Consider the following 10,488-nt stretch of genomic DNA (forward strand, 5'->3'; position numbering starts at 1 on the left):
AGGGAGGAAATAACTTATTACGATTAAGCTTAAGTATCCAAAGCCAATTTGTAAATATTATATAGAAATATTTATTACCGAATATAAAGAACTCTCCATAGGTCGACGACCATGCTTCAACCAATTAGAAGCATCACTTTGGTCCACGGCCCACGTCGAGTAGAAGATTTTTCCATTTAACATGGAAATGCCTATTTATTTATATATACACATTATCAGAATGCCTCATTTATGGATTGACACAAACTTTAAATATAATTTATNTCTTCATTTGATGATGTATTGTACCTATCAATATAGATAGGCCAGTACATCATCTGCAGACCTTCAAGGTCTGACAAAGCAGAGAAATGAAAAACACTTCTCGCGGTTCTTCTCGTGAAAATTGAGACAAACCAAATGCTCGCATATATTTGATAACAATTGGTTCACGCTGAAACATTCAGACTTTGATTAGAGTGGTTAAAGGCTTTTTTTAATGTCCCCAAAAAAACCCGGATAAAACCACTATTAACTCAAAACCCACGCCTCAAAATCGAACACGAAATCGTCCGTGATAGTTTAGTGGCTAGAATTACCGTTTGTCGCATGGTAGACCGGGGTTCAATTCCCCGTCGCGGAGCATTTTCTCTTACCATTCCCCTGCGCAAATGGTTTAGTGGTAAAATCCAACGTTGCCATCGTTGGGCCCCCGGTTCGATTCCGGGTTTGCGCATTTCTTTTTTGCCCAATCTGCTCTATATTCTTGACCTGTTTCCGCTCACGTCCCAGTCCTATCTAACAGCGTGGGTATAATAACTTGGGGTAAGAGGAGCAGCATAGCGAAGTAAACAGGCGAAGTGTGCTACACAAAAAAAACGACGCAGAGAGAAAAAAAAAACAAAAAACGTAATAAAGGAATTCTTTTTGGTGTTTTTTACCCTGAATATAAAAATAAAACCAAATGGATTAGTATTATGATATTAGGAGTTGTCTAGAAGAAAACCACTTGACTTGAACAGAAGATCTATATACGGAAGGCAGCACGCACACCCTTCTTTACTTTACAACTGACGAGGATAAGAATTGACGAACTGATCACACCAAAATAGATAATTTTTTTTTTTTTTTTTTTTTTTTTTGTATTCGTTTTCACCAGAATCAAATCAACATCATGTCTCAACCTCAAGAGTCTGGTACGTATCTTAAATTTCTAGTCTTTTTGTTTCCTGTTTGTATTATTTATTTATGTCAAATTTCAACCGTTTATTAACATGACAGGAGAGACAACTTTTGAACCAGTTTTACTAACTCAAAGATCATTAGATAATTTACAAAATGCTCCAGATAAACGCCATCAGAAGGGTAGATTTGGATGGGTTAAGAGATTAATGCAAGGGCAAACTCGACAAGGGGCCAATTTTAATCATGAACAATTTGAAGAAGCACCACAAGTAAATGGCAGATGGAGAAGTAATAGTACACCCAGTAGCAGTGTTGGAATAAAACCATTGAGTAATGAATTGGGGAATAACAATAGCCAGTCACATCGTGACATTGGTCCAGTTCGGGTTGTTGAATTTGAAGAAGATGCAAGAAAATCCTCATTTAGAAGTAATTCATCGTATAATGAAGAACAAGATGAAAGTGATTCTGAAGATATTTCTTCCGCAAATGGTTATAGAAGCTCTTCCATTCTTAGTAGTGATCAATTAACCACTCATTCTGATAATATCAGTACCATACCTTTAAAATCAATTGTATCAGTACCTTCAACAAAATCTCCTTCTATATTGAGTGGAGACCAGAATCACGATAACCATTCTTACGTTGCATCAACTGCAGAAACATCAATTGCCCCCAGTGTTGCTTACAATCTCAATGAAATAAACCGAAATGAAATAAACCGAAGTGAAAGAAATGACCGAAGTGAAAGAGATAGCACCCGAGGCGAAAGAGATAGCACTCGAGGCGAAAGAGATAGCACCCGAGGCGAAAGAGATAGTGAGTCTATCATTACCTTGGCCAGCTCTCTGAGAAGAGCAAGAAGAAGAAGTCTAGATACCAATTGTAGCACCACCGGTATTCCTCCGGCAAGTATAATGGAAAGATTATCAGTGCATCCAAGTGCTAGCGTGGCCAACGGCTCTTCGTGTGCGGTTAGCGTTAGAAATAGTAATGAAAGATCAAGTGAATCCACCGACGCAACCAATGAATAGTCTATGTATCTAATGTATTATGTATTGTAATACCAATCCTTATTGTAATCCTCTAATAGTTAAGATTGCAAAATGCGACTCCTGAACGTTATAAGTCTAAGTAGAGAATTTTTTTTTTTTTTTTTTTTTTTTTTTTTTTTTTTTTTTTTTGCTATCTTTTTTGGCGTTGCTAAGTTAAACAAAGAAAAAATCAAAACAAATGGAAAAAAAAAACTTGATGAACCATTACAACTCTCTTCATTCTGTCAAGGTCCCAGGGTGATTGGGCTTAGAGAGTAGGTACCACTCAAGTTACTAGGAATCACAATGGGGTCAATTAATAATAATGATACTTCTATCGAATGTGATGTTTATATTCAAAGACTTTCTGCTTATATTAGAAGAAATGAAGAATCATTAGCAAATGGATTACTTTGTTTTTCTAAAAATAAGATAAATCCAAAGTTAAAACCATTAAGATTAAGTTTCAGTCTTCATCATCTTTATTGTGTTAGTGAAAAAATCGAAACATCAAATTTAGGGGTTGAAGTTGGACCATTAAATATAAAAATCGATAATCCTAATCATGAACCAACTTTTATTTCATTTATGGCTAATAATGCAAGATCATCGAAAAATTTCGAAAGCGATGCCAAGTCAATTTCATCCATAAATTCAATGAAATCAATAGTTAGTTCAGCATCAGTTTATTGGAGAAATTTTTCTTTTAGTAAAGATCCTAAAATAGTGAATAAAGATTTAAGATACTTATATTCATCATTTACTAAAATACCATGTTTAATATTGAGTCCAAATACTAAGATTTCAAATATTAATGGCTATGAAGAATATCCCTGTGATACTTCAGTTCCAATTAAAATGTTTAAAAATTTACAAGTATTAGAATTGGTTGATTATGAACCAATTGAAATATTTGGATGGAATATTTTAAGTGAACAATTAAGAATCCTTATTATTAGAAATTCAAAAGTAAATGATTTGGCAGAAATAATCTTTAATCTAGTTATTGATGATGAATTAGGTAGATCGTCATTTTCAAATCATAAACAATCAAGAAAATCTGAATGGTTACAAGATTATCATTTGACAAATTATACTTATGGACATAATCATTCTCAAAGTTATAACGATTATTCTTTTAATATTAATAACTCTGCATTTAAACAAAAAAGAGAGAGAGCAACAACAACTGGTGGAGCTGGCTCCATACCAAAAGATGTTTTAAATGATTTAAATATTGAAAAAAATTATCAAATTTTACCGGAAAATAAATGGTCAGTTATTAAACAATTAACCGTTTCAGAAACTTCAATTACCTCAATTCCTTCTTATGTTTTTAAACCTTTAAATAATTTAGTTAAGTTAAATTTATCAGGAAATTTATTAGATAAATTACCCGATGGATTAGATCAACTAACTAATATTAAATACTTAAATTTTAGTGATAATTATATTACTAATTTGAAAAATTTACCTAAAAATTTGAAAAATTTATCAAGTCTTAATTTTAATAATAATAAATTAATTGAAATTGATGGTATTGAAAATTTATTTAATATTGAAAAAATTGATTTAAGAAGAAATAACTTATCAAATATCAAATTATTAAAACCTTTAATTATTCAATTTATTAAAAATTCAGATAAATTAACCAATATTTATTTATCTGGTAATAATTTACATAAAGGTTATAGAACTGATTTATTTAATCTATTTAATGGGGTTAAGTATAAAAATAATATTAAAATTGATGATTCAAGACCGGGATATTTTGAAAGTGCCCTATTATTAGATGCTGAATCTTCTTTCAAATTTTTAGAAAAATTCTTTGATCTTAATAGAAGAAATAGTTTATCTATTCCTCAACCTCCAAGAAGAATGAGTGTTACTACCAGTAAATTATCTAATGGGAACGCTGAGGCTACTGAATCAAGTAAAATTTATAATGCTAAATCAAAATTACAATCAATTAATAATAAAGGTCATACTAAAAATAGTAAATCAACAAGTGATATAAATGACTTGATTGATCCTTTTGCCTCTTTCAATTTAAATCAAAGTATGAAAAATTTGAAAAAATCAAAATATACAACTACTTCAACTACTTTAACTACTCCCAAAACTTATACGTCTCCAACAAGTACAATTCAATCAAATTCTTCCCCAATATTACTTTCTGATAATATCAGCATCATTTCGTCTTCTTCAGTTAATCAAAAACATTCGTTCCCCTTGGCTAATAATCAAAATCTACCAAATCAACTACATAAACCGTTTGAACCTTCAGATCAATCCTATAGCTCAAAAAATTTTAGACATTCAATTCCAATTCCTTCTCCTTCCAATCCTACAATGACTCCTTCTCCCTCTCAAGCTAGATCTTTGAAACATTCAAGCACAATGACTACTCTTGATATCGATACAACTTCAATTCATAGTCCTGCTCCTAATGTTATGACCCCAGTTCAAGTTCAAGTCGAAGGCTTCCAATAACTTTATGCATCACTTACTCTATAATCTTTAGAATACTTTATACTACTTTGTTTCCTATACCCTCATGTTTTTTTTTCTTTTCTCTCTATATAGCATCATGTACCATTTGTATAATTACCTGTTTTCCATTTCAGTATTCCAATTCATGTAATGTCCTTACCTTTTGCCTTTTGTGGTTACTATCAAAATTAAAACCCTGAGAAAAAAAAACATCAGCACTTTTTTGCCGCCAATAACTTCTTTATTCTAATCACAACTTTTGATAATCATTAATAACGTTCGAAATGATTTGGACGAAGGTAACGCTAGCATGCTGTCTTTTGTCTGTCGCCCAGACATCCGGCTTCACTGACCAAGTGGAACATGTACAAAATGATACCGTAAATACTCTTGATTCTATCGAGAAGCGTTCTTTACATGAAGAACTGCCTTTGTTATATCAGGCAAAGGACGATCATCCTTCGGAACACTTCTATACTACTCCTTATTATCCAACTCGTTCGTGATACCCTCTTGACAATGGTCAACACGTTATACTAATCGAACTCTTTAGCGCTTGGAGGTCGAATAGACCATATTTGGCAGAAAGCCTATGATAAAGCCAGAAAAATTGTAGAGAAAATGTCTATCCCCGAAAAAGTAAACTTAACAACTGGTACAGGATGGGGATCAGGTCCTTGTATAGGTAATACTGGTTCTGTCCCAAGATTGGGTATTTCTAATTTGTGTCTTCAAGATGGTTCTAATGGGGTTAGGTTTACAGATTTCGTTACTAATTTCCCTTCTGGATTAGCAACTGGTTCAACATTTAATAAAGGTCTTATGTATTTGAGAGGTAAGGCTATAGGCATTGAACATAAAAAAAAGGGGGTTGATATTGTTTTAGGTCCTACTGTTGGACCAATGGGGTTAAAAGCTCAAGGTGGTAGAAATTGGGAAAGTTTTGGTTCCGATCCATATTTACAAGGAGTTGGTGGTGCTGCTACGGTAGAAGGAATCCAAGATGCTGGTGTTATTGCAACCGTTAAACATTTAATAGGTAACGAACAAGAACATTTTCGTCAAGTTGGTGAATGGGACGAAAATGGTTGGGATTGTTTGGCTGATTCAATTAGTTCTAATATTGGTGATAGAGCTATGCATGAAATCTATTTATGGCCATTTGCTGATTGTATAAGATCAGGTGTTGGTGGTGTCATGTGTTCTTATAATGAAGTTAATAATACTTATGCTTGTGAAAATTCTTATTTGATAAATTATTTATTAAAGGAGGAATTAGGATTTCAAGGTTTTGTAGTGGCTGATTGGGGCGCTCAACATACTGGTGTTTATTCTGCTTTAGCTGGTCTTGATATGACGATGCCAGGTGAAATCTTTGATGATTGGTTAACTGGGAAATCTTATTGGGGTCCTTTATTGACAAGAGCTGTATATAATTATACTTTACCTCAATGGAGACTTAATGATATGGTAACTAGAATTATTGCTCCATTTTTTGCAATTGATAATTGTAAACTTCCATCGACAGATGATGAACCAAATTTTAGTTCATGGACTTACCATACTTATGGTCAGCAATATCCATATCAACATTTTGGATCAATAGTACAACAAAATTGGCATTTAGATGCCAGATCAAAGTTTAGTGATGAAACTGCTCTTAACGTAGCTAGAGAAGCAATTGTTCTTTTGAAAAATGTTGCTCACAATTTACCAATTTCAAAAAGTGATGGTATCAGACGCCTATTTATAGCTGGTTTAGGTGCCGGTCCAGATCCCAAAGGTTTTAATTGTAAAGATCAAAAATGTGTTGATGGGGTTCTAACTTCAGGATGGGGTTCTGCAGCGGTCAATAATCCTTATGTGATTACTCCATATGAAGCTATTTCGAAAAGAGCCCGAAAAGAAGGTATGGTTGTTGATTTTTCAACAGACTCCTGGGATTTTGACCAAATTGATGACTATGCCGAGTATGCAGATATGTCGATTGTATTTGTGAATGCCAACTCTGGTGAAGGGTATATTGAAGTTGATGGTAATTATGGAGACCGAAAGAACTTATCACTTTGGTTGAATGGGGATGAGTTAATTGAACATGTTGCTGATAGATGTCATAAGACTATCGTAGTAGTCAATTCTGTTGGTCCAGTAGATATGGAGACTTGGATTGACCATGATAATATTATAGGTGTTCTTTACTCTGCACCTTTGGGTCAATTTGTTGGAGAAGCCATTGCAGAAGTATTATTTGGAGAAGTAAATCCTTCAGGGAAATTACCATTTACGATTGCAAAGAAAAAACAACATTATGTTCCAATAGTTGATAAAATCAATGAAAGTAAAGATCCACAAGATACTTTTGATAGGGATATATATTTAGATTATCGATTCTTTGATAAACACAATATTAAACCAAGGTATGAATTTGGTTATGGATTATCATATACTACATTTCAAGTTTGCGATTTATCGATTATTGAAATCAATTCTCCATCGGAGTATTTAGCTTATCCGGAAGAGTACTTACCAATTTTCCATGTAATTGAAGACGATGTATGTGATCCAGAAGACGCATTATTTCCTCATGATGATTTTGATCCAGTTCCAGGATATATATATCCTTATCTTTACAATGAGAATGTTAGAACATTAGATGAAAATGACTGTTTCGAATATCCTAAAGGATATATTCCTGATCAAAAAACTTGTCCACCTTTAGCAGGAGGTGGATTAGGAGGGAATCCATCATTATGGGAAGTTTTGTATCAAATTTCAGCTGAAATCAAGAATGAAGGGAAATACAAAGGAGGTTATGTTTCTCAATTGTATATTGAGTTCCCTAGTACTTTAGTCCCATCACCGCCTAAGGTTTTAAGGGGCTTTGATAAAGTATTTATTGAGCCAGGTAAAAGTGCCAGCGTTAATTTCAATCTATTAAGAAGAGATTTGAGTATTTGGGATCCAGAATCGCAACAGTGGATTATTCAAACAGGTACTTACAAAGTATACCTCGCTAGTTCTAGTCGAAAAATTGAATTATGTGGTGAAATTGATATTGGTTGTTAGAGAAGCAATTATTCATCCAACTATCATAATGGGCTTTTTGAATAAGGGGTTTATGTTTGCATGTTCAATGCACTGCAAGACTTGCTATTTGAAGGTGGTATTTGCAAAAAAATATGTCAAGACTCATGTAAGGTCATGAGTGGAATTGATTTGGTTTATGCAATGTACATTTGAACCAAAGCTCTATTCAAGAATGCTATGAATAATATAGCATATTTCAAATTTACCTTTATAGTTGTTGTAGGTGTAACAAAATCTAATAAAATCTTTTTATTTTTAAATTGAAATAACTGGTATAAGCGTTCAGACATCCACAATACCTGTCAAAAGAAAAATTCGGAAACTGTATGGAATCAGTAGTTTATCCATTCATCCAATTTTTCATTTTTTGCATCAATCATTTTGCAGTTAGCCAATCTGGTATCAGGAGCCATATGACCAAGGGGGTTCATCCAAGGGGTAATCTGACCTTAGTAAGTGGCTTCCCTTTGGCAGATCTTAGGAGGGAAACTGCATTATTAGTCGAGATAGCTTAACCGCATTCTTGCACCAGTCCTTTGATTTAAATTACAGTCTAGCAACCTCGAGCACCTTTACGTTGGCATTCGCGAGGCCGTGGTACAATGGTAGAGCCATGATCTTCCATGGAGATCACTAATTGTTCAGTAGACAAACGTCTAATAGAAATAGAAACCAAACAAAAAAAAAAAAAAAAAAAAAAAAAAGAGGTTATATAAAGTACAAGCGCAATGGTCGTTTTGGGAAACGCAACAAGAAACGACTTTTGCAGCAGTTTTATTTTTTTTGACTGCAATTGTTTATTTATTCGCATAAAAAAGAGCGAGCATCAAATATGCGTTTTCGCTGTCAGGGGCACTCGGAGAAGCACGGGACAGGCTGATGGGGGTGTAATCTATACCATCAAACCATCAACATGGATGGCTGCAAGCAAAAGGCTGTTGACAAAGATAGCTGGGGGTAAGAGGCAACTGGTGAGATTAGGGATTATTACGAACTTTTCCTTTTACGAATTCCATATCCGGCTGAAGGAGGCAGCCGGGTGCATTGGGGAACCACAGTCGACTTGCGGGTTGAGGGAAGTTGCAACTTGAGTTACTGCTATCAAAAAAAAAAAAATCGATAGAAGACTTTTATGAGCAAAACCAGCATAAAAAACTACTGCTACTATTTAAAAAGTACAAGCTGATAGTGGTTATCAATCATTGCCCGAATCACAATGAGTTATCCTTGGCAACGATTACCATGGTACCAGACTATGCCTCGAGGATATCGAGGATTTCTCTTATGAAAAAAGCAACTCTTACGAGAGTTAGGGGCCCGATCAGATGGCTATGAGCTTATCTTTATAATTTCCCAATTCTCGATATCTCATGTTTCTAGAAGCTTGCTAATTACTAGTTCACAGTTAACCAAGGAACGTTGGTTATAGAGTCGTGTAGACGATAACGTTTTGAGCGATAAGTTATCTAAAACTCAAGGGGCTATTGTCTGGGATAAACACGTTTATGGGACGAGTACCCTGGGGCAGTTAAGGCCAAGATATAGCCAATGGCCAGAGGAGCAATGGTAATAGTTAGGTGTAGTTATTGTTCGAGACTTGCAATAAACAAAGTAATGAAAATAAAGTGAATAAAGTTGACAAAACAAAAAAAAAAAACAAAAAAACATTCCCTCGAGACGAACCTTAACAAGGCTATAATCTAATCTAATTAAACCTCGAGGAATAGTCTAGGTCTAGATATCATTTAGTCTTACTAACAATAAGGCTTAATCTCGTTAAAGATGAAATTCAGCAAATAGGAAGACAAGAAAAGTTAGTTGAGGATGATTCGTGAAACTAATTAGTCGGATCCTTTATCGCAAAACGCAAAATGCGAAAACGCCTCCAAAAAGAAAAGAAGTCAAAGCTAATTAACCGAATAAGGAAGAACCCTAAGCTAATTTTTCGGATAAACTATCTGATAGGTGTCAAAGTCATGGGTTTCCGGGATTGTCCATACAAACAAAAACAAAAATAGAGCTTGTTGAGTGGTGGAGTTCTGTTGATCATGATGGAGTCACGTATGGAGACCCATCTTCGGTTCCGTCAAAGCGTTTGTGTACTAGTTTCAGCCTTATAGAGATTGGTCCTGTAACTGAATATTTGTCCTGTCTATTGCTCATCACGGTTGCACTTGCAAAAAAAAAAAAGTCTCCCATGCATAACGACTCTAATTTCTTGATCGCTTTGATTAACTCCCTGACGTCCTGAAATATCCGAAGAGTTGAAGGAAACTGTGTTGCTAATTGAATTTAGGCCAAGGAGGAGTCATAAAATTTTCTATGTTTAATCATATTTATTTTTGTTTACACAATTTTTGACGGGGAATGCCCCATTAACAATATAGTTATAAGCAATCAGAAACCAGACAAAGCAAGGAAGAAGAAAAAACACTGAAAAGCAAAACAAACTGACAGTAGACCAGGCTATGATACTACCGACCACGAAGGGTCCTGTCACTGTTTGAGACGAACAACTCCTTTATCCAGTGTTTCTAGAGTTGCTCGAGTCGTCATGGCTTAACGAAAAGTTATGAACAAATCAAATGATCTTTGTTGTTCTTAGACCCCCTGACTAGAGTAATACTTTGTGGAATCCCACCAAGCTACGATATCTTCGCTAGTTATACCTATTTTTACAAGTAATACAAAAAGAAGAACAACAAAATGA

At 34.4% G+C, this 10,488-nt stretch overlaps 3 protein-coding genes and 2 non-coding genes across 5 annotated transcripts; all 5 read left to right on the top strand.

Moving 5' to 3' along the window:
- The first annotated feature begins 550 nt into the window (after positions 1-550).
- HYPBUDRAFT_t45 lies at positions 551-622 on the top strand. Its single transcript has one exon. It is a non-coding gene; the product is annotated as a tRNA-Asp (tRNA).
- Positions 623-644: 22 nt separating this feature from the next.
- On the top strand, positions 645-715 carry HYPBUDRAFT_t46. Its single transcript has one exon. It is a non-coding gene; the product is annotated as a tRNA-Gly (tRNA).
- Positions 716-1,093: 378 nt separating this feature from the next.
- On the top strand, positions 1,094-2,237 carry HYPBUDRAFT_152209 (uncharacterized protein). The gene is made up of 2 exons (XM_020220892.1): positions 1,094-1,175; positions 1,306-2,237. The coding sequence occupies exons 1-2, from the start codon at positions 1,154-1,156 to the stop codon at positions 2,196-2,198; spliced, it is 915 nt and encodes a 304-aa protein (XP_020078021.1). The 5' UTR covers positions 1,094-1,153; the 3' UTR covers positions 2,199-2,237.
- Positions 2,238-2,504: 267 nt separating this feature from the next.
- HYPBUDRAFT_135823 (uncharacterized protein) lies at positions 2,505-4,807 on the top strand (the record flags this gene model as incomplete). The annotated part of the gene is made up of 2 exons (XM_020219585.1): positions 2,505-4,092; positions 4,180-4,807. 2 exons carry the CDS (start codon positions 2,505-2,507, stop codon positions 4,689-4,691), a joined length of 2,100 nt encoding a protein of 699 aa, XP_020078022.1. The 3' UTR covers positions 4,692-4,807.
- Positions 4,808-4,985: 178 nt separating this feature from the next.
- BGL22 (Bgl22p) lies at positions 4,986-7,918 on the top strand. The gene has a single exon (XM_020222505.1). The coding sequence runs from the start codon at positions 5,313-5,315 to the stop codon at positions 7,755-7,757; it is 2,445 nt and encodes an 814-aa protein (XP_020078023.1). The 5' UTR covers positions 4,986-5,312; the 3' UTR covers positions 7,758-7,918.
- The last annotated feature ends 2,570 nt before the right edge of the window (positions 7,919-10,488 follow it).

This window comes from Hyphopichia burtonii (assembly GCF_001661395.1).
Source record: "Hyphopichia burtonii NRRL Y-1933 unplaced genomic scaffold HYPBUscaffold_2, whole genome shotgun sequence".
NCBI lineage: Eukaryota > Fungi > Ascomycota > Pichiomycetes > Serinales > Debaryomycetaceae > Hyphopichia > Hyphopichia burtonii.